The 25,061-nt window shown below is 37.3% G+C and overlaps 1 protein-coding gene and 1 non-coding gene across 4 annotated transcripts in view; both read right to left on the bottom strand.

The window, feature by feature from the left end:
* Positions 1-25,061, bottom strand: part of LRRK2 (leucine rich repeat kinase 2) — a 206,443-nt gene that overhangs the window by 138,147 nt on the left and 43,235 nt on the right. For all 3 annotated transcript variants that reach the window (XM_055580817.1, XM_055580809.1, XM_055580824.1), the window contains exons 13-18: positions 24,356-24,480; positions 18,296-18,408; positions 6,298-6,442; positions 6,026-6,165; positions 3,549-3,677; positions 3,303-3,473 (exon numbers count right to left, since the gene is read on the bottom strand). In XM_055580817.1, the coding sequence (XP_055436792.1) occupies positions 3,303-3,473; positions 3,549-3,677; positions 6,026-6,165; positions 6,298-6,442; positions 18,296-18,408; positions 24,356-24,480 (823 nt within the window). The remainder of the gene's footprint in view (positions 1-3,302; positions 3,474-3,548; positions 3,678-6,025; positions 6,166-6,297; positions 6,443-18,295; positions 18,409-24,355; positions 24,481-25,061) is intronic.
* On the bottom strand, positions 14,815-14,886 carry TRNAC-GCA (transfer RNA cysteine (anticodon GCA)). The gene has a single exon. It is a non-coding gene; the product is annotated as a tRNA-Cys (tRNA).

The following is a 25,061-nucleotide window of genomic DNA, read 5'->3' as shown; positions in this document are numbered from 1 at the left end:
AATAATTCATGAGAGGGAAAAAAAAAAAAATACTGCTCAGATACCCTGGTGCTCAAACAGTAAAAGAATCTGCCTGCAATGTCAGAGACCAAGGTTCGAGCCATAGATCGGGAAGATCCCCTGGAGAAGGAAATGGAAACCAACTCCAGTATTCTTGTCTGGAGAATTCCATGTAGCCCTGGAGGGCTACAGTCCATGGGGTCTCAAAGAGTTGAACATGACTAAGAGGTCAACACTTTCATACACAGTTCTGTATTTTAAATGGGGACAATTCAAATATATATAATCAAAGTGCAACTTTCTATCTTTTCCCATCTTTTCTCTTATACTCTAATTTATAAATAATGCAGCTCACAATCAAAGCCAAGCACTTTAAGCTAGCATTCAAGAGTGAATGTACAAGGCTCTCCCCTACCACCACCACTATAATGAATCCGTTATGTAAACAAGAGATTAAAGTAGGCACAAGGGAGGCAGATTTTCCGCTACTTACCTGAAAGTTATAGTTAGTCCTCAGGCAAGTTACTTAACCTTTCTGTGCCACAATTCCTCACATGCCTAATAAGATAAATACTAGGAGTACTCCTAAGGTTGTTGTCAGGATTTTACTAAGTAAAGGACTCAGAGCAGGGCCCAGGTGGCAATGAATACCACAGAAGAGCCTGCTATTATTTTTATTCAGAATTCATTATACTTGCTTCCCACCATGACCTGATAAGTCTTATTTTCATGTCTCTAATTCATGCATTTTCATACCCAATATTAATCCTCCCAAAGCCTAATAAGATTAACTCTGCCCTTAATAATGCAACATTGGTACCTGGATAAGTCTTTACTATGCTACTTTGTACAAAATAAGGTATGTTCAAACAGTCTACCCACAAAAATCAATGTTTACTATTTGTTAGATATAAATAATCTCTGACAACCAGGATAAATTCTTTACATTTAAAGATCTGATTTTGTTTTAAGAAGAAAATATATAAATAAGCACATTAAGTTCAAAAGAACTTGGGAAGAAGAAAATAAAAACCTTCTGTGCAGAAAGATTTGAATAAATTGAGAGAAAAGTAGAAAGCAGTCCCTGTGCAGAATGTAGAGTAACTGTACTTAAGGGCTTTTAGGTGTGTTGTTTCTCTAAGAAAGACCTGGAGGAAGCTCCCTTTCAGTTCTCTGGCATATCCAAGTAACATTAACACAATGATCTGAAGATCACACAAAAGAAATACAATAAAAACATTACATTATTGAAGGAAATGATTCAATTACTTTTAATAACAGAGAAGCAACTATTTTCATGTTGCCTGCTAAGATGAAATTTGACTAAATTTAAATAATTTGATTATGTATTTGGTTTTAATGAATAACTTAACTGTGCATGAAAATGAGTTACAGGTTCAATTTCTTTTTATGTAGATTGCTAAGTAGTACTACCTTAATCTTATGGTTGACAAATTGATTTGAACCCATAGGTGAGCAGAAAATTAAATAAAGTGAGGCTTTAGAAGTAAGTTATTGAATAATACAGCACTCTGTTGGTTATTTAATAATGCATATTGAGTTCAGTTCAGTTCAGTCACTCGGTCGTGTCCGACTCTTGGCAACCCCATGGACTGCAGCACACCAGGCTTCCCTATTACCAACTCCCAGAGCTTACTCAAACTTGTGTCCATTGAGTCAGTGATGCCATCCAACCATCTCATCCTCTGTTGTCCCCTTCCTCTCCCACCTTCAATCTTTCCCAGCATCAGGGTCTTTTCCAATGAGTCAGCTCTTTGCATCAGGTGGCCAAAGTATTGGAGTTTCAGCTTCAGCATCAGTCCTTCTACTGAATATTCAGGACTGATATCCTTTAGGATGGACTGGTTGGATCTCCTTGAAGTCCAAGGGACTCTCAAGAGTCTTCTCCAACATCACAGTTCAAATGCATCAATTCTTTGGTGCTCAGCTTTCTTTATAGTCCAACTCTCACATCTATACATGACTACTGGAAAAACCATGCCTTTGACTAGACAGACCTTTGTTGGCAAAGTAATGTCTCTGCTTTTTAATATGCCGTCTAGGTTGATCATAGCTTTCTTCCAAGGAGCAAGCATCTTTTAATTTCATGGCTGCAGTCACCATCTGCAGTGATTTTGGAGCCCCAAAAAATAAAGTCTCTCACTGTTTCCATTGTTTCCCCATCTATTCGTCATGAAGTGATGGGCTAGATGCCATAATCTTAGTTTTCTGAATGTTGAGTTTTAAGCCAATTTTTTCACTCTCCTCTTTCACTTTCATCAAAAGGCTCTTTAGTTCTTCTTTGCTTTCTGCCATCAGGGTGGTGTCATCTGCATATCTGAGTTTATTGATATTTCTCCCGGCAATCTTGATTCCTGCTATGCTTCACCCAGTCAATAAGGGATATTAAATCACTACATAATTGCTTTGTTGGAAATATTATTATTTAGAAAATATACATAGGGCTACCTGAATACTACTGCAAACTAAAATTTATACAGTGAAGACAAACTGGAAATGACATGTAATGTACTCTGATACTTAATTGAATTCCTACTGTATGTACAACAGTGAGTTAGATATTCTGAATGATACACAGATGAACACTGTACATCTCTACCTTCATACAACTCACAAACTATAAAAAAGTGTACAAAAATTGTCATGGATTTACACAGCAAGTAAATCTTTATTTTGTATGGAGGTCAGGAAGTGTGGGAAGAGCTTTATTGAGGACAAATAATTTGGTTTATATTTTGAAGGCAGAGCAGAAGAATTAGATAGATGTGTTTGCACAGTGCATAAGGGAAGGGAGAGAAGGAAGGCACGACCACAGTGCCACTCTACTGCAGGATGGCCCATAGAAGGGCTGTCAATGTGAACAGGCCCCAAAGTGCACAGTGCACAGGCCACGAGGCCACCTGTGGTAGCCCTGAAGGCAGAACTTTCTAGACAGAGAAGTTGAAAACAGAAAGAAAATACTTAAAAGGTGAATCGAAACAAAACATAACTGTGTGGTGTGTTCCTGGAGAGTGATTCACACAGAGATGCACAGTAGGAGACACGTTTAAAGGTTATTTATCATCTCAACAAAGCAGGTAAACATGTAAAGGGAATGATTAGAAGATAATACCTAAAGAAATACCCTATTTCTGAAACTCTATGAATCTAAACCCTACTACAAATTACAAGCAATTGGGCCAAAAACTGATTCTGTAATGAAGAATCATATGATGTAGGTAAGAGCTATACAATAGCAGGGTCATAGAAAAGAAGACAAAAGTGAATCTTTGAATATTTACCTGACAAATCAAAGAAGTTGCTTCTTTTGCTCGATTGGCATCTGCTCCCAACAGAAGCAGGCATTCAACCATGATGCTGTTATTCTGATCACATGCTTTCTCCAGCATCACACTTTTTAACTCATTATCAATGGCCAATTTTGCAAAGCACTTGCAACAAAGGTTTAGAAACTAAAAAGAATGGAAATGAGGATTAGAGTCAGCGAAATGTGTAACAGTTAGAATACAGGTTAAAAAACATTGTACCTGTTGATCCTTTTGCTCCGTGATACTGGAGGACAACTGATGGAATATTACTGAATCAAAGGAGTAATGCACCAGTAGCTTGGAAAAGGACACTGACAATTCCAGCATCGTCAAGACTGTCTGAAATCCCTGAAAGTGTGACCAAAATTAATAATAACAAGGTAACTATGGACAAAAAAGAATAAACAAATGATATAAAAGAGAGACTGTATACAGTACTTAAAACTTGAGGTGTTCACTTAGCTAAGTAGATACATTTATTGGGCTTGTACTTTAAAGCTGTAAACTTTGAAACAATGTAATAAATACACCTTGCTCTCTCATTACTAAGAAATAAGAAGATGCACACAGAGAATAAGATGCTAAACTTTCGTCTAGCCAAACAGGAAAAAAACCTAAAACACCTAATTTACCAAAATTTGGCTTTTAAATATTCCTTGCCTAAAGCCATACCTACAGATTGGAAGCTAGATATTAATCAGGATTAGACAGCAGACTCAGCAGTGCCACAAACCCAAATAAATCAGTGACTCGAGTCCTTTAATACAAGACTGCGGATCAGGTTCTATACAGAGCCTAGCAATTCCCCCAACAATTTTTTGTGCTATCTTCTGAAATTTTAATCTCAGACAGATGTGAGCTCCTAGACTGTGTTCATCTTGAGAACATTTTAGAAAAGCTCTAAAGACACTCTGAGGTTTACATCCTTTTAGCAAATCATTTATAAGGAACTGATCGGATACACCATTACTTTTTAGGACCACTCAAAAAGTTGTCTAGGCTCTATTTATGCGATGTTTTAAAGAAAGAATGAACTTCAGACTTGCCTATTATATACCTTGGGTACATTCACCAAAGATCAGTTTTACTTTTAAAATGTTTATCTTTCCAAAATATATTAATGAGATCATCTAAATGTTAAAAATTATTATTTTGAGCTCTTAAGATGCTAAGTTTCTATAAATGCTTCCTAATATTTGACAAGAGAAGCAGTCTGAGGGGCATGTGGTCCACCCACCTCTAGAGCAGAAGTCCTTGCAAACAAATGAATGCAGCAGCAAAGCAGACAATACACACACAGACAAGGCATACAATTCAAACTCAAAAACTTACAAGCACTGAACTGGTCAAATAAAGTATGTTGGCAGGCAAAATTTAGCCCACTGGTCAACAGCTTACAATCTCTACATAAAAATCTTAAAATTTATACCTAGATGAATAAATACTGAGTGAGAGTTTCATACCTGCACAAAATAATTTACCTCAGATTACTTACAATCAATTCTGTCTTGGCTTTAGTCAACCTAGCTTCAGGCACATTACAGAAAGCAGATATATAAAGCCCATTGTTGGTTCTAATCTAAGAATGCTATATGTTCAGCACTTTATAATTTAAAATCTTACATGCATTTTCCCATTTACTAATAATATTTGTGCAAAGATCAGAGCTTAGACATTTTCACTCCTGGCCAATACTGTCATTTTTGAAAATATTTGCTGAGTATGGTTTATGAAAGTTGTAAACTTCATTACCAAAAACACTACAACAAAGGTAGAAATTCTTTAAAAAAAAAAAAAAAAAAAACTTGTGTTTTGTTAACACTAAAATAAAAGTACTCTGAAACAATTTACTTCATCTTCCCTGAATTAATCCTAAACCAATATCTTGGATTCCTCATAGACAGCTAATATAGATTGCATTTTAAATTTTGCTTCATGAAGAACATTTAAAATATTGTTTCAATGCAAGAACAAAATTAAGGGGAAAAATTACTAAGCAAGCAGCTCAAATAAAACAAAGGGAATGACAAACTTCATAATAATTGTAATTTTTATTTATCTAAAATCTAAGCAAATAAAAGTACCTTGGACAGGAAGGGGATCAAACCAGTCAATCCTAAAGGAATCAGCCCTGAATATTCATTGGAAGGGCTGATGCTGAAGCTGAAGCTCCAATACTTTGACCACCTGATGCAAAGAGCTGACTCATTGGAAAAGACCCTGATGGTGGGAAAGATTGAGGGCAGGAGGAGAGGGCGTGACAGAAGACGAGATGGTTGGATGGCATCACTGACTCAATGGGCCTGAGTTTGGGCAAACTCCAACAGATAGTGAGGGACTAGAAAGCCTGGTGTGCTTCAGTCCAAGTCCATGGGGTCACAAAGAGTTGGACATGACTGAGTAACTGAACAACAACAAAGAAAATAAAGCTCAGCTAGCTGAAATTTCTTTAGCATATGCTCTGCTTTTTCACAGAAAAGACAAACGTACTAATTTGAGAGATTTAGTAATGAAACATACGATATTTTGAAATTCAACCCAGTTCTCTTCATCTACTATAATAAAAACACTATGAAATGATAAACGGCTTTCAATTAACTAGAAAATACCCATTAATGCTAAGTAGGAGTTACACCAGCTGCTCTGAAAGAGAAATCTGTACAAGATCTCGATTCCCTTCAAGATAATGCACATACTTTTATCTGTACTTCACCAATATCCTTAAATCGTTGTAGGGTGGAAATCAGAATTTTTGCCAACAGATGCCCAGTTCCCATGCATAAATTCTTCTTTGTAATCAAACATCCTATAAGACTTAAACCCAGACACTGAATTTCTAGAAAAATAAAAGAAAAAAATGAATAAAATGTACTGTTTTAAATCTCAAAACAAAAGAAAAAAATTAAACATGTTCAACTAATAGCTAAAGGCCTATAAAAATCTAAATCCTGACTTCAGTTGTACCAACCTTGGTCATCTGGATACATCTGCAGTGTATGAAGCACCGAATCAATAGCACCTTCCAGGGATAATACCTCTAATGCATCAGGAAAATGTATTATAGACGATATTACTTTTAATCCACACTTCTGAATCCCAGGATTTCCAATGAACTAAAAGTCAAAAGGATAATTAAGTAAATTTGCTGTGTTAAAAAATGAATTCTAATACTTACCTTAGTTAAAGCCAGCTTATAGGCTGATGAAACATAACTAAGGAGTCCAAATAAAATTACTATTCTTGATTCTGCCTTGTATCACTAATTACTTTTATTTATTATTAAGCATAAAAGCTAACATTTTTGCACTTATTAAGTACCTCTTCTTCACCAGGCACTGTACTAAATAATTTCACATGCTTTTCTTTTCAGAGCATCCTTATTAAATATATACTAATCTGATTCCTATTAAAAGATGAGTTCATTGAATGTAGACTGTACACTGCTGAGAAGATACCAAGTTAAAGACATCTGCTGTCACAACCTAAACTCGTAACCAGAAAAAGGCAATGCTGTCCCTCATCATAGAAAATACTAACTGAGAATTTACTCTTTATATGTTTACATGCTATACCTCATTTATTCCCCATCAAGTTTCATACAATAGGTTCACCAACTTTAATGATGCAGGAAAAAGAGCTCAAGTCACATAGCTAACAATTGTCAGGACTAGAACTTCCCTGGTGGCTCAAACAGTAAAGAATCTGCCTGCAATGCAGGAAACCTGAGTTCGATCCCTGGGTCAGGAAGATTCCCTGGAGGAGGGCATGGCAATCCACTCCAGTATTTTTGCCTGGAGAATCCCCATAGACAGAGGAGCTTGATGGGCTACAGTCCATAGGGTCACAAAGAGTCGGACACGACTGAGCAACAAAGCACAGCACAGTCAGGCCTAGTACTTTAACATAAATGTTTCTGCCTTAAAAGTCAAGAATCTTAATCTGTACCAACCTTTTAAATTCAATTCTTCTAGAATTTGATATTATTTGACAGGTATTCTAATAGAAGCTACTACTTTTCCGAGGCCATCCTTCTCATTGACTAAGAAGAAAACAATCAACAACACACTTTCCAATCAGAATCACACCTCCCCTCTTTCAATGTCTGTGACGTTTATCTAACTCTTACACTCTGCTTTTCCATGGTGTTCTTCATCATGTTCTAGGTAGTCACTCACCTAGAGCCAGACATCCTGGAGTGTGAAGTCAAGTGGGCCTTAGGAAGCATTACTACAAGCAAAGCTAGTGGAAGTAATGGAATTCCAGCTGAGAGATTCAAAATCCTAAAAGATGATGCTTTTAAAGTGCTAAACTCAATATTGTCAGCAAATTTAGAAAACTCATCAGTGGCCATGGGACTGGAAGAGTTCAGTTTTCATTCCAATCCCAAAGAAGGGCAATGCCAAACATGTTTAAACTACCGTACAATTGCACTCATTTCATATGCTAGCAAGGTTATGCTCAAAATCCTTCAAGTTAGGTTTAGGCAGTATGTGAACCACAAACTTCCAGATGTACAATCTGGGCTTCAAAGAGACAGAGGAACCAGAGATCAAATTGCCAACATTTGATGGATCCTGGTAAAAGCAAGAGAATTCCAGAAAAAACACCTACTTCCTCTTCACTGACTATGCTAAAGCCTTGGACTGTGTGGATCACAACAAATTGTGGAAAATTCTTAAAGACAGGGAAATACCAGACCACCTTACCTGTCTCCTGAGAAATCTATACATGGGTCAAGCAGTAAACAGCTGGAACTGGACATGGAACAACTGACTTGTTCAAAATTGGGAAAAGAGTAAGACAAGGCTATATATTGTCACTCTGTTTATTTAACTTCTATGCAGAGTACATTATGTGAAATGTCAGGCTGGATGAATCCCAAGCTGGAATCAAGATTGTCTGTAGAAATATCAACAGCCTCAGATATGCAGATGATACCACTCTAATGGCAGAAAGTGAAGAGGAACTCAAGAGCCTCTTGATGAGGGTAAAATAGGAGAGTGAAAAAAGTGGCTTGAAACTCAACATTCAAAAAATTAAGATCATGGCATCCAGTCCCATTCAGTTCAGTTCAGTCACTCAGTCGTGTCCGACTCTTTGCGACCCCATGAATCACAGCACACCAGGCCTCCCTGTCCATCACCAACTCCTGGAGTTCACTCAAACTCATATCCATCGAGTTGGTGGTACCATCCAGCCATCTCATCCTCTGCTGTCCCCTTCTCCTCCCACCCCCAATCACTCCCAGGATCAGGGTCTTTTCCAATGAGTCAACTCTTCGCATGAGGTGGCCAAAGTACTGGAGTTTCAGCTTTAGCATCAGTCCTTCCAATGAACACCCAGGACTGATCTCCTTTAGGATGGACTGGTTGGACCTCCTTGCAGTCCAAGGGGCTCTCCAGAGTCTTCTCCAACACCACAGTTCAAAAGCATCAATTCTTCGGTGCTCAGCTTTCTTCACAGTCTGACTCTCATGGGAAATAGATAGGGAAATGGTGTCAGACTTTATTTTGGGAGGCTACAAAATCACTGCAGATGGTGATTGCAGCCGTGAAATTAAAAGACACTTACTCCTTGGAAGGAAAGTTATGACCAACCTAGATAGCATATTCAAAAGCAGAGACATTACTTTGCCAACAAAGGTCCATCTAGTCAAGGCTATGGTTTTTCCAGTGGTCATGTATGGATGTGAGAGTTGGACTATGAAGAAAGCTGAGCGCTGAAGAATTGATGCTTTTGAACTGTGGTGTTGGAGAAGACTCTTGAGAGTCCCTTGGACTGCAAGGAGGTCCAACCAGTCCTGGGTGTTCTTTGGAAGGACTGATGCTGGTCCTATTACTTCATGGCAAATAGAAAAGGAAGAAGTGCAAGCAGAGATAGATTTTATTTTCTTGGATCCAAAATCACTGTGGACCATGACTGCAGCCATGAAATTAAAAGACACTTGCTCCCTGGAAGGAAACCTATGACAAACCTCTTCAGTTTATTAAAAAGCAGAGACATCACATCACTGACAAAGGTCCATATAGTCAAAGCTATAGTTTTGCCAGTAGTCTGGTATGAATGTGAGACTTGGAACATAAAGAAGGCTGAGGGCTATAGAATTGATGCTTTCTAACTGTGGTGCTAGAGAAGATTCTTGAGAATCCCTTGGACAGCAAGGAGACCAAACCAGTCAATTCTCAAAGGAAATCAACCCTGAATATTCATTAGAAGGACAGATGCTGAAGCTGAAGCTCCAATCCTTTGGCCACCTGATGTTAAGAACTGACTCACTGGAAAAGACCCTGATACTGGGAAAGATAGACAGCAGGAGGAGAAGGAGGTGACAGGATGTGATGGTTGTATAGCATCACTGACTCAATGGACATGAGTTTGAGCAAACTTTGGGAGATAGTGAAGGACAGAGAACTCTTCTGTCCACTGGGTCAAAAAGAGTCAGAAACCACTTAGCCACTAAATAACACCTTCACTATAAAGCTGAAATACCTTCCAGTCAGACCTCAAATTCTGATGTAGCCTCTTCAACAAAAACCTACTGCCTTCCAACCTTTTTCACTTCCCCCTATTGTCACTGAACAGATTTTTATTCATTTCCCAATCTAGTCCCTCAATATCTCTCATGTGTTTTTCATTCGCATCTTTCTTTATATAGGTTATGGACCGAAGCATCATTTTCTCATCTTGTATTGTCCTCCTCCAACACTGAACTGCTCAGCTCAGATATCATTTCATCTATCATTTCAACAAGACACGCACATCCTTGTCTTCCTTGGCAATTTTCCCCACCATTATTTCCATCTTACCAATTCCTTGAGTAGTAAAAGTATATCAGCTTGGAGCCAATTAAATCTGGGTTTAAATTGTCTCATCACTTAAAGAGTTCCATGAATCTCTGGGCCATTAAAAATGAATGAAATAACATTTACTGAGAAGTGGTATTTAGTCAGATGGTATTATTCAAGAACATAAAGAAATTCAAAGTGGTACAAAGTGAAGCTGGAGGGATGGCTCAGTGTTTGCCCAGGTTTCCTCACCTCGAAAATGATTCTAATAATGCAGTGTTGTTATGAGGGTGAAATGAGATAAATCATCACCCATGCAGTAAACACTGAGTGGCGGCATAGTTTAGGCCTTGGAATGAACGAACATTCAAGCCACCATAACAACAATAGCAACAACCACAAGGATAACCAAAACCTAAGGAGCATTTGCTATGTGCCAGACAATCTTTTAAGCACTTAAATGAGTTAAGTATTAACTCATTTAAGTGCTTAAAAGTACTTAACTCATTTATGTGCTTAAAGGAATGTCTGGCACATAAGCACTTAAATGAGTTAATTATTAACTCATTTAATCCTCACACTCACCCCATGATGCTGACACACAATTATTATCCCTGTGTTATTGGTAAAAAAGAATTGAGACACAGAAACCTTTGAGCAGATAACTCAAAGGATTGGGGGCGGGAGGAGAAGGGGACGACAGAGGATGAGATGGCTAGATGGCATCACTGTCTCGATGGACATGAGTTTGAGTGAATTCAGGGAGTTGGTGATGGACAGGGAGGCCTGGCGTGCTGCGATTCATGGGGTTGCAAAGAGTCGGACACGACTGAGTGACTGAACTGAACTGAAACTCTCTTAAGTTCTAAGTCCATATTTCTCCTTTGTTTGACACTAGTATCTTGAACTTAGATGTTCAAAGTTAAAAGTTTATTATCTTCTCAAAGAAAAAAAAAGACAACTCAGATTGCCATTTTGAACTTTCTGTTTTAATTAACAGTACCACCATTTCTGCATCCTAGGGAGGCCAGCTTGAAGAGTACACACATGTGTAGTAGCACAGATCCCTGTGTTCAGAAGGGCCCCAGACCTGGTTTAAAACTCTGCAGCCACCACCTTGAAATTCTTAATAATTTTAAACACCGGGTCCTGCATTTTCATCTTGTACTGGGTTATGTAGCTGACCCTGCTCTTAACCTCAAAATGCACCCATAGGCTTATTTTTATGCTAAAATTAAGTCAAATTGGTACCTAATGGCTCAGACAGTAAAGAATCAGCCTGTAGTGTGAGAGACCCAGGTTCCACCCCAGGGTTGGGAAGATCCCCTGGAGAAGGAAATGGCAACCTACTCCAGAATTCTTGCCTAGGAAATTCCGGGACAGAGGAGCTTGATGGGCTACAGTCCATAAGGTTGCAAAGAGTCAGACACAACTGAGCAACTAACACTTTTACTTTCACTTATAAAGTACCTGTTCTTGTCCTTAATTCCATCACCTCTAACAAGTTTCTACTCAACTCTTGGTTCTGCTATCTTGAGCTTCCCTAATCTCTATTTCAGGTGCAGTTTGATGATGCACCTGGTTACTAGCGACAGGAAACCCATGATCTGTCTATGTAGAAAGAGAATGCAGAGTATCACATTATTATATGTGATGGAGTTCAAATAAACTATTTGATGATTTTAAATAGTGATATATGATTTTGACAGTTTCATAAATTTGAAAAGTACATATCATTATGTATATATGTATATATGATATTTACAAGCCTATAATGGACTTTTACTTACTAAATGTTCTGTCTTGAAAACAGTGATTCATTACACTGTTATTCAAATGGGGATTGAAATTAATTTACTAGCCAGTGTTGTCCACATGAAATTTTTGAAAGTACCAATGCTGGACATCTACAAATATTAATTAGAAACATCCTGTTAACTATCCTTCACAATTTCCCAAGTTTTTTCAAAGACTACAAAAACAATCAAAATATTTTTTCTAGTGAGTCAGCTAGCCAACTCAAAGAGAAAATGCCCACACCAGTCTCTTTCCTAACTGCCAGCCAAGTCAAACTGCAACTCAGAAAAACTTTCCAGAAAAAAATTAATGTACGGCTAAAAAGAAGATACCATAGTCCAGGACTAACACTGAGATATATCCTAATAAAGTATATTCCAAGAAAATGAATCCTTTGGGCATCCAGATAAAAATACCAAACCATTTAAAAATGAGAAAAGAATTAAATTGGTCTCAGACTGTTCCACTAAAACATTCTGTACTACAAAACAGTGAAAAGCCAAAAAGGCTTTCAAAGAAAAGAAAACAAAACCCCAATACTTTGCAATCAACCAAACTGTTTTTTCAAGAGTCCAAATATACAGACAACACAAAATGTTCAGGAAATGAATCTTTTTTTAAAAGAAACAGACAACTAAAAAATAAATGGAAGAACTGTAGCAAAAGAGCTTGCAGTGAACACTGAATCCACATGACTGTAGGAAGAAGATGAAAACATCTTATTAAGTATGGTTATAGAATTGAATATAAATATTTTAAAACTTGTCAATGTAGAATTAATGTATTTAACAAAAGTTGGTTAGAAAATAGGTAAAAATAGGAAGATGGTGTGAATACTTCAATTTTCTCATCTTTTATAGCCACAAGTCAAAAGATAGTTTTGAATCTAATAGTAATAATATTAACTAACATTTACTGACTGTACACCATGTACCAGGCATTGCATAGAGTACATGGCATGAATTATATAATAAAATTCTTCATAATAACCCTAAGTGAAAAGCCATTTATTATCTCCATATTATAGATACTGTAACAGAGGCTTTAAAAAACTTGTTCAGAATACATTAGTCTGTAGATGGTGAAGCCAGATTCAAATACAGATATCCTGATTCCAGGGGCCATACACATTAGAATACGTTATACACTTAAAGATATAAAACTAAAGACCATATAATCTGCTTTAACTGAGTGATACAGGGAAGAGAGAAGATATAAAGAAGTGAAAATATACTAGTTTCACCAAAAGTATGCATGATGTGCTAATATATGTGAAGGAAAAAAATGACTACCTGGGCAATATATTTGTCATATTCATGGAAAACTGTACATAATTCCTTGGCAACACATTAGGAATCTCACCAAGCTGTTTTTAATTCCTACATAGAGCTACACAGTTTCAAAATACTATAATTTATTTTCTTAGGATCTATTGATAAGGATTGTATTGTCAGGACAGACTAAATTAACCTGTAGTAACAACTTCAAAATTACATAAACTGGAAAAAGAAAAGGTTCAGTTTGTATTCATGTCTCATATGTGTTATAGATCAGGAGGGAGCCTCTACTCAGCATAGCCACTCTGGGAGTTGTGCTAACTGAGCAACCACCATCTCAAATATCACAGGTCACAGTGCCTGAGAGAGTGTTCTATAAGATGCCTCACCAGCAATTAAATGCTTGGTCCAGAATCACAAATGAAACCTCTACTTACAACTCTTTGGCCAAAACCATTACATGATTCAATCCAACTACAAAAGCACCAATAAATACAATCCCAGAATCACCAGACGGAGGCAAACAACACTAATGATTACCATGTAAGCATTTAGTCTGCTGCCACATTCTTCTTACTACAAATAATGCCACAATAAATAGTCTTGTTAAAAAACTTTGTGCACATGTATACGCATATCTATATTATAAATTCTTAGAGTGGAATAGCTGGTCAGAAAACCAGATGATGAGTAATAATGTAGATGAGTATTATTAAATTTCCTCCAACAAGGTTTTTGTTTTGTTTTGTTTTTACATTTCTTTAATAATGATTGTGGGCTTCCTTGGCAGCTCAGACAGTAAAGAATCTGCCTGCAATGTGGGAGACCCAGGTTTGAGCTCTGGGTCGGTAAGAGTCCCTGGAGAAGGGAATGGCTACCCACTCCAGCATTCTTCCCTGATTGAGAATCTATGCCAGATTCATTTTTACTTTTAAATCTCATTCACGTGAGATTTGATTTTTTAATGTAAATACGCAGCTTCCTTTGCTTTCTCCAGATGGCCAGAGAATTAGCTGATTCAGTACAAGTTCCTGAGCAATCTATTTTTCCTTGTGGTGGTTGGGAAACCATACACTAATTGAACATTTGCATTTGAGTCTATCTCCTAAATCACCATTATGTGATACTGATCTATCGCTAGTGCCAATGTCACACCAGTATAATCACTAAAGTTTTATAATACATTTGATAATCTATTAATACTAGAGTTAGGCCATACTAATTATCTTCTTTTTCCAAATTATCTTGATTATTCATGTAATTATCTAATTAATTTTCTCAAATTTTTACATTAACTTACCTAGTTCCAGAAAATATCATTCTTATTTTTATAAGGATTCATAAATGTAGATAAATTTTCATTTTTTAAAAATTAGTAATTTTATCAAAACAGAGGGTATACATTTTCCTATGCTTAACTCTTTTTTTGTACTCCCAGTTGAGTTTCAGAGTCTTCTTTGGAGTAGTTCTATAAATTTTTATTTACCTTAGAAGTGAAAGTGACGTCGCTCAGTTGTGTCCGACTCTTTGTGACCCCATGGACTGTAGCCCACCAGGCTCCTCTGTCCATGGGATTTTCCAGGCAAGAGTATTGGAGTGGGTTGCCATTTCTTTCTCCAAGGGATCTTCCCAACCCAGGGATCAAACCTGGGTCTCCTGCATTGCAGGCAGACGCTCTACCCTCTGAGCCACCAGGGAAGCCCAAAGTGAAAATGAAAGTCGCTCAGTTGTGTCCGACTGTTTGCGACCCCACTGACTGTGTAGTCCATGGAATTCTCCAGGCAAGAATACTGGAGTGGGTAGCCTTTCCCTTCTCCAGGGGATCTTCCCAACCCAGGGGTCGAACCCAGGTCTCCTGCATTGCAGGCGGATTCTTTACCAGCTGAGCCACAAGGGAAGCCCAGTATTTCTTTAAGCCCCTTTTTTTGGTTGGGGGGGGGGGGGAAGAATACTGGAGTGGGCTGCCATTCCCTTCTCCAGGAGATCTTCCCAACCCAGGGATTGAACCCGGGTGTCCCACATTGTAGACAGATGCTTTATCGTCTGAGCCACCAGGGAAGTGCTATGTAATTTCTCTTTGTTTTTGTTATTGCTGTGGCTTTCACAAATCAGCTCTTGCTTTCACTATATATTAATCACAATTGAAATAAGTATCTTCAGTATTTAAACTGAGTACATTTTGCTTTACGGTTTTTGAGAAGCACACAAGCTCTTTGATTTGTGTACATTTAATGAGAAGATTGGTCTGACTTCGTAAGTTTCCTGACTTAAGACAGCAGCAGTGCCACTGCACACAAAGCACAGATGTGACCAAAATGCTGAGAGCTCTATTTTCTACTGTGTTCTCCAGAGACAGTACTGGGTAAATAGATCTCTCTGGAACAGATAACTGAAGTTTTCATGTGTAGAAAAAGCTAAAAGGATCAAGAATAAATGCAATGTTAATATTTCAGGCAGATTTAACTTCAGTCTGAATGTTACTGGACTTATATATACCTCCAGACATTGATTCACTTTAATAAATACTTTTAATAATTTTTTCATTGTAAATCTTAGTTGAATCACAAATTCTACCTTATTTGGAAGTTTGCTATCCAAGAAAAGGCTTATTTTTAATTGCAATTTATTTTACTGCATCAACAGTATTTGGATCCAAAATCTCTGATGCCTTGTGATATTTATTCAGAGTGACACATGCAATTACGGGATTTTATTTTATTTTATTTTATTTTATTTTTTAATTTTATTTTGTTTTTAAACTTTACATAATTATATTAGTTTTGCCAAATATCAAAATGAATCCGCCACAGGAATTACGGGATTTTAGAACTAAAAAAAAAAAGAAAAAAATACATTCATCTTTTAGAGCATTTTTTTTCTCAACCATGGAAAAGATTTAGGGGAATTACACAGGGGAGATTTTTAAAAATAAAACAGTACCACTTCTGCTTCCCCATGACCTTAATTCCTTGCCCACAAATAGCAGTCACTATTTAGTGAGATGCTGTGTCATTACCCAGGTGTGGCATGGAAAATAAAGAAAGGGGTAGGGAGGTTCTCGGGTTTCCCTGGTGACTCACAGCAGTAAAGAATCCACCTGCCATCCAGGAGACCCTGGTTTAATCCCTGGGTTAAGAAGATCCCCTGGAGAAGGAAGTGGCAACCCACTCCAGTATTTTTGCCTGGAGAATCCCAAGGAGAAAGTAGTCTAGTGGGCTATAACCACATAGGGTCACAAAGAGTCGGACACAACTCAGTGACTAAACAACAACAAGGAGGTTCTCAACCACTTCTCCTGGGATTATATAGCAAAAGAAAGTAAGACCTAGGAGCACGGTGACTTTCTTGGCATCACAGTACTGATGGCAGTAAGTACAATACTTCTCCCTTGACTGGCAACTCCTTCCATTCTATCATACCTGTATTCAATAATGTTAGGAAAGATGACATAACCAGAATCAAAGTTACCAAAAGGCTTTTCTGGTATCACTTGCTTTTCACCAACACACATCACGAATAAAATTAACTATTCTTTCCTCTAGTACTGAGCTTCTCTGTTGGCTCAGTTGGTAGAATCTGCCTGCAATGCAGGAGACCCGGGTTCAATCCCTGGGTTGGGAAGATCCCCTGGAGAAGGAAATGGCAACCCACTCCTGTATTCCTACCTAGCAAATCCCATAGACCGAGAAGCCCAGTAGGCTACAGTCCACGGGGTCCCAAGAGTCAGACGTAATTTACCGTACCTAAAGTACTATTCATAAAACCAGTGCAGCTCATAAGTGCTAACACCCAACCATTTCGTGTTGTTTTCTGTTTTATGCATGGCTGTTACTTCCCCAGCCAGATTATGAGATCCATTACAGAAGGATACAAAGCATATTCATTTCTGTCTTCCCAGTGCCTAACACAGTTCCTTCCACATTCTTATTTTCATCAAGTATTTCTGGAATTAAATTCAACCCAAAGCTATATTCAAGGATCATATTAAAGTCTGAGTAAAAATGACTCAAATATATCAGATAATTACATTATAAAGTTCAGTTTAAAATGAATGTTTGAAGATCTCTCTGCAGGCTCTTCTATTTAATTTGTGACATTTTTCAAAGTACACTAAATCAGAAGGAATTATGTCCATTAATTACTTTGACTACATTTTCCTTTCATAAAAACATTAACCTAATCTTTACATCTTTATCTTTATATCTTTTATAAAGAACCAATTCATCTTATGTTAAACTTCCAAGCCATCTTAATTCCATCAATACCTTTTGCATTGCACAACATAAACATAATTCTCCTCTTCTCTTTTTTCAGACTTAGTATGATTATTAATTTATTAATTATAGTACATCTTTGCAAATGTACATAGTTATGTGCATGCTCAGTTGCTAAGTCGTGTCCAACTCTTTGCAACCCCACAGACTATAGCCCGCCAGGCTCCTCTGTCCACGGGATTTTCACAGCAAGAACACTGAAGTGGGTTACCATTTCCTTCTCCAGGGAATCTTCCCAATCCAGGGATCAAATGCATGTCTCCTTCATCTCCTGTATCACAGGCAGATTCTTAACTGCTGAGCCAGCAGGGAAACCCAGTATTTGTAAATGCCTAATACTAGGAAGAAACAATGAACACTGAGCTATTTCATAGGTTATCTCTAAGGAGTACAATACAAAAAAGCACAGGGAATGAAAAAAAAAAAAAACTTCAATGTTGCTCCCTGTGTGTCTTCATGGACTGAATCTTTCAGCATGGGACCAGAAAAGAAAGACCAGGAAGACAGAAAGAGAAAACAGCAGCCATGGCTCCTGACATCACTCATGAGGTTAAGGTGAACATCCAGAGTTCTCTCTCTGACTAAATTGACTCAAATGGATTTATCAAAAGAGCCTGTCAAAATCTGTAAATGACAGCGCGCTTCTCTTAGCTGGAATGGTACATCTTTTCACCCTCTTACATCCCTACTATCATCTTATGTTTCTAAACAGATAACTTCTTACTATCATAGTAAACAGAACATGGGAAGCTTAGCTAATAAAAGCCCCCATACAGCCCCAAATTTCATATTCTAGTTAAGAGTATAAAGGCAGAATCTTATATTATACATACCCTGTTCAAAGCTGCCAGGACCAATTTGTGAATATCATTCCTGAAACACTGCTTTTCAATCATATTTAGCTTATGCTGATATTCAGTATCTTCCCTGTATTCTTCCGGGATGCCTAAATACAAAATAAATACAAATCATTTTCTCATAAAAGATTTAGGCTGAATAGAATGTCATTTATTAGGAATGATTATAATTAACCCAACAATACATACATTGTACATTTTTCTAATACATGGTTCTTTATCAAAGAAATAACTCTAAAGTTTAAGAAATTTTTTTAAAATTGTTCATCACTGAATATAAAATAAATACACTGTATGTGGATGTTTACTGAATTTAAAGTAGCAAGAAGTTACTATGGTGGAGCAATTTTATGGAACCAACAATCTCTTTTTTGTGTATTAACAAATAGTCTGTACTTACTACAAGAAGCTAGATTTTTATGCAATGGTGGACAATTTGAAAAAAGTTCAAAGTTATTTGGACTCTAACATAAAAACGTCAGATATGAAAGGTAGACATAAGAGAGTAGCAGGAATAACAGTGGAAAATTCAGCATTATGATGGTAAAGAACATGTAGTTTTATCAAAAGTCCTCTAAGGCTGTATAAAAGTATTAAATAACTTAAAGAAACATACTTTATTAAGCTACATTATAGCTGAACTATCCCAAAATGGTTGAAAAACAGGAAGTCAAAAAATATTGAACATATTTAATATTTAAATATTAAATATATAATAGAACATGTAGGTATAATAGAACATATAACAGAACATGTAAGTAAAATAATTGTGAGTAACATTTCTAAAATCTATGACTATAGAAATAATTATAAATAAACAATACCTCATAATCTTTCATTTCAGTAATTTGTATTAATAAAAGTTATAAGTTGGCTGCATATAAGTTTTCATTTACTTAACAAAAATTTGAATGCCAACAATACATGCAAAGGATTTTGCCGCATGCTGAGAATATCACAATGAATCTGACAGGCATAACTTTCACCCTCCTGGAACATTCAGTGCTCATTTTAAAATTTATTCAAATAGGTCCTGACATTCACTACAGCTGTATGACCTTGGACAAGCCAGTTAAACTCTTAGTGTCTCATTTTCAGTGACCAAGACCACATTAATTTCTAAAGCTGCCTATTATATCACAAGGAGATGTAACCATTAAAAGCAGTCCTGTTGAAATGTAAAAGCTTCATACCAAATGTAAGGAGTCTTACTAACTGTCTTTCTTACATTAAGACCAAATGAACACTCCCAAAATTTCATCTCTGGTCTTTGCCATATCACTTGAGGTTCTACTATCCAGAATCGATATAATTTCCTTACCAGATAATAGCCCTTTAAACTGCTTGAACTGCAAACTTTTTGAAGAGGGGATCCATAACCTAATCATCTCCAGATTACCAAGAGTTCCAAGCACAGTTCTTTAGGTATAACAGCAGTTCAATAGCCACTTGTTGCACAAATGTGTCTTTAGAAAGCAGCCATTCTGATTCAGTGCTAAGTCGCTTCAGTAGTGTCTGACTCTCTGGGACCCCCAAGGACTGTAGTCTCCCAGGCTCCGCTGTCCATGGGACTCTCGAGGCAAGAATACTGGAGTGTGTTGCCATGCCCTCCTCCAGGAGATCTTCCCAACCCAGGGATCGAACCCACGTCTCTTAAGTCTCCTGCATTGGCAGGCAGGTTCTTTACACTAGCACCACCTGGAAAGCCCCTAACTCACGCTGCCTTGGGTGAAAACCTTCCATTATATAAGCTGTGACCTTAAAATCTTTGTATCTTATGTCTCAGTTTCGTCATTGGTAAAATGGGGGCGAGGTGGGGGAGAAGCGGGTAGAATCTGACTGATGGGTTGCTATGAGAATTTTAAAATTTTATATGAAGTACTTTGAATAATGCCTTAAACATTTGTTATTAACTAAATATAAATGAATGGGTTTTAATATTTTCATAACCTCTTGAATTATCTCCTCTGCAAAAGTAAACAAATTCAGTTTCTCCTACTGTTTGACTTTATATTCATAATCACTTTCCTCTATACACTTCCCAATATGCATATGTCCTTTCCTAAAGAATTTTGCAATTTTCTCTAGAACTGACACAAGACAAGAAGGAACAAGTCAAATGATATTTATTAAAATAAGTAGGTCTTTAGGCTCAATCACTTCAATAAGTTATTGTTATAAAAAAGGAGGAAGTGAACAGTACCAGATTGAAAGCAATTTAAGTGACATAATACTAGATGCAATATGTGCTCCTGAATTAGATACTAAATTACACAAATTTGCTATAATGCACATCTGTTACAATTAATAGTTTGAATATGGTTTAGTTAATAATTGTATACATGTACATCTAAACATCTTATAAGTACCTACTTCAACTTAACATGTCAAAACCATAATCATATTCAAACTTAAAACTACTGGGGTACTGATATTATAGTTACTCACTGACATACTGAATCGTATGCTATAGGATGGTATATGCTCAGTTGTTTCAGTCGTGTCCGACTCTGTGCGACCCTATGGACTACAGCCCGCCAGGCTCCTATGTCCATGAGATTCTCCAAGCAAGAAGACTACAGTGGATTGCCACGTCCTCCTCCAGGGGATATTCCCAATCCCTAACTACAGGATGGTATAGTATGGCATAAATTACAGCATGATAGAATATTGTTATTTGTGTGGTGTGCTATGGTAATACAGTATGTTACCACAGAGTGAAGCAGATGATTAAGCCTTTACCTAATAGAGAAATGCATTTATATGTTGATATGCTTATAAGGTCAATAAAGCAGAAATAGACCTTATAAGCATAGTTGATTGACTATGCCAAAGCCTTTGACTATGTGGATCACAATAAACTGTGGAAAATTCTGAAAGAGATGGGAATACCAGACCACCTGACCTGCCTCCTGAGAAATCTATATGTAGTCAGGAAACAACAGTTAGAACTGGACATGGAACAACAGACTGGTTCCAAATAGGAAAAGGAGTACGTCAAGGCTGTATATCGTCACCCTGCTTATTTAACTTCTATGCAGAGTACATCATGTGAAACGCTGGGCTGGAAGAAGCACAAGCTGGAATGAAGATTGCCGGGAGAAATATCAATAACCTCAGATATGCAGATGACACCACCATTACGGCAGAAAGTGAAGAGGAACTAAAGAGCCTCTTGATGAAAGTGAAAGTGGAGAGTGAAAAAGTTGGCTTAAAGCTCAATATTCAGAAAACAAATATCACTGCATCTGGTCCCATCATTTCATGGGAAATAGATGGGGAAACAGTGGCTGACTTTATTTTTGGGGGCTCCAAAATCACTGCAGATGGTGACTGCAGCCATGAAATTAAAAGACGCATATTCCTTGGAAGGAAAGTTATGACCAACCTAGATAGCATATTCAAAAGCAGAGACATTACTTTGCCAACAAAGATTCGTCTAGTCAAGGCTATGGTTTTTCCAGTGGTCATGTATGGATGTGAGAGTTGGACTGTGAAGAAAGCTGAGCACTGAAGAATTGATGCTTTTGAACTGTGGTGTTGGAGAAGACTCTTGAGAGTCCCTTGGACTGCAAGGAGATCCAACCAGTCCATTCTAAAGGAGATCAGTCCTGGGTGTTCCTTGGAAGGACTGATGCTGAGGCTGAAACTCCAATACTTTGGCCACCTCATGCGAAGAGTTGACTCATTGGAAAAGACCCTGATGCTGGGAGGGATTGGGGGCGGAAGGAGAAGGGGACGACAGAGGCTGAGATGGCTGGATGGCATCATCGACTCGATGGACATGAGTTTGAGTAGGCTCCGGGAGTTGGTGATGGACAGGGAGGCCTGGCGTGCTGCAATTCATGGGGTCACAAAGAGTGGGACACGACTGAACTCTGAACTGGAAATGGATGCTTATAAGGTATGTCTATTAATATATATTTTCATATATAAAGTATCACCATGAATTTATAATATTATTTCCAAGGGCACCTGTTTAATATACCTAAAAACATTATAAAACTCTGATTTATCATTTAAATACATCATTTCATACATCTAAATTATTACTATCAATGTCACTTCAGGATCATCTCAGAACAATAAAAAAAATTCTATATTCAAAACTTACTTCTTAACTAAAAGAGTATTATTTTATTAACAGACAATTCGGAATGTCTTTTGGTTATCTTTAAAACTCAGATCCACTCTCAGAAGAATAAGGTTGACATCTTTAACGACAATCAAAAGGATTTTGTTTGCTTTTTACAATCTATAAAATTTTTTAAAACTCTCAATAATATCCAAGCAAAATTATGTCCGTTAAATTATATCTCAAAAGTTGTTTGACAATTTGAATGGGACATGATTCAATTCAAAATTTACTGAATTTTTGTCCAAGTTTCCAAGGGATTTAAAAACAAAGACATGACTAAAGAAAGCCCTTTCCTTGAAAAATTCTATACTCTTATACTCAGAAATATAAATACCAATATGACTACAGAAAATGGTAGGTTTAGGAAGATTTCATTTAAAAGGACCAAAAAAATGAACTTCAAAAGTACTGGGACTCTAACAGAGCAAAATAATAATAACATCCCTGATATTCAGTAGTCAGAAAATCACATCAAAGGTGCCTCCTAATCACCTCCCACATGAATCCTCTCATGCTTTCTTGGCTGGGCTCCCACTATGTCTCATCTGGGCATCCCAGCCTCCAGCCTAGTCTCCTTGCAGGAGGCTCTCCCCTGCCAATCATGCTCCACATATACTACTGCTGTTATAAATGGCAGCTTTAGTTATGACACTGCAACTTTCAAACACCTTTAATAAATTTTTTAAATTGACTTGCATTAAATAAAGCACAAACTGCTCAGCCTTCTGTTCAAGGCCCTTCCCTCTCAGCCTCTGCCCACCTTTGCACATTCACCCCCTGCTCTCAACACCATGCTCCACTCATCCCAGACCATGTGTTCTTTCTCTTTCTGCTTGAAATGTCCCTCCTGGCCTTTTTACCAGGTCAGCCTTACTCATCTGTCAACTGCAAACATCACAATTTCTCACATACTCTTTTGAATAAACTATTTGGGCTTCCATCAATATTTTCATGGACTTTTATAATGTGAAAGTGAAAGTTGCTCAGTCATGTCCAACTCTTTGTGACCCCATGGACTGTAGCCTGCCAGACTCCTCTGCCCATGGGATTCTGCAGGCAAAAATACTGGCGTGGATTGCCATGCCCTTTTGCAGAGGATCTTCCCAAGCCAGGGATTGAACTCAGGTCTCCCTCACTGCAGGTGGATTCTTTACCATCTGAGCTACCAGGGAAGCCCTGTAACAGGCTCTCTCAACTGTCTGGTAATTAACTATCTGTCTCTCTACCTCTAAGCTCCCATAAGTAGTACAATCCTATTTTTTTTTCACCTGTTTTTCAGACCTTTGCATTTATCACAATGTATAGAACATAAGAGGCAATTAATAAATACATGATAAAGGAAAGGAGGAGCAGGTTTTTAAATGGGTTTGGAGGACAAATAAAGTCATAATAAATGTAAGCAGGATGTAAATGGGGTACAATGGACACTACTGTAGTTAATGAGTAAAAGCCACATGGTTATATATGAGAAAGATGCATTCAACCACAGAGTAAAAGAAGGACTGGAAAGAGGCAAGAGAGGAAGTGTGAAAATTAGTTAGCTATTATTATAATTGAGACAGAAAACAAACAAAAAACTTGATTTCAGCAATGTCAACAGAAATACAAAAGAAATAGCAGAGATGACACTATCCTTGGAGTTGAAGCACCACACTATGTTGCAGTTATATTTCTGTAAATAAACTATTGATGCTTCTTATTAAATCTTAATGTAAATCTATCTGACTCTTCCATCTCATCATTTTCCCTCTAGTTTTATTTTTGGGCTAGTGCAAAGATTTGAATTTGGTTGGGAGAAACCAGTCCTTTAATTTTTGCCTAGAAAGTTGATATTTCATGAAAAGTCAAAATATTCATTTACAATGACAGCTCTTCCCACAATCAGTTCTGTAACTTACCTGGAACTATAAAATGTAACATAGCTCGAAGTGCCTCCAGCTGCACTGATAACGATGTCTCATGACTTTTCATGACGGTTATTATTTTGGGGACCACTGCTGCCATTGTATCCAGGGAAGTGCTCCTGGAGATATAATATTGAAATGCTTATTAAAAGTCCAACCTGATTCCAATACAAACACCAATTTGAAACAAGTACAAGAAAACAACTATTTTATCAGAAAAGGCTATGTGAACTCAGTAATATGAGCAAACACAATTTAAATTCTTATTCGGTTAAACTTTGACCTCAAGAAGTTAAATTCACAGTAAATCGGGAAGTCTTTTACTTAGTTTCCCGGAACTAACAACCTCCTTTTGATCTGTACAGGGTCACTGGCAACAACTCCTGGAAAGAAGGTATTATTTGCATTTTCTAGGTAGAGAATTTAGGCTGATAGAGGTTAAACATCAAGGTCCTTTCACTGGAACATGACAGAGCCAGGGCTGGAATGCAAACTCTGACCGCCAAGTCCAGAGAGCTGTTTACAGCATAACTACCTGCCCGTTCCTGATTAACACCACTGGACTTCTTGTATGGTAGTCTTAATTAGTTTTATTTGCACTAAAGTCTTGGTTTCTCTAAGGCATTTTAGCTATTATTTAACATATACACAAATGTATGTTAATCTAAACATAAATGTAGATGTCAGTAGGTCCTACCAA

The sequence above is a fragment of the Bubalus kerabau genome, chromosome 1, assembly GCF_029407905.1.
Source record: "Bubalus kerabau isolate K-KA32 ecotype Philippines breed swamp buffalo chromosome 1, PCC_UOA_SB_1v2, whole genome shotgun sequence".
Lineage (NCBI taxonomy): Eukaryota > Metazoa > Chordata > Mammalia > Artiodactyla > Bovidae > Bubalus > Bubalus kerabau.
The sequence above is the reverse complement of the archived record's forward strand: the minus strand, read 5'-3'. Positions and strand labels throughout refer to the sequence as shown.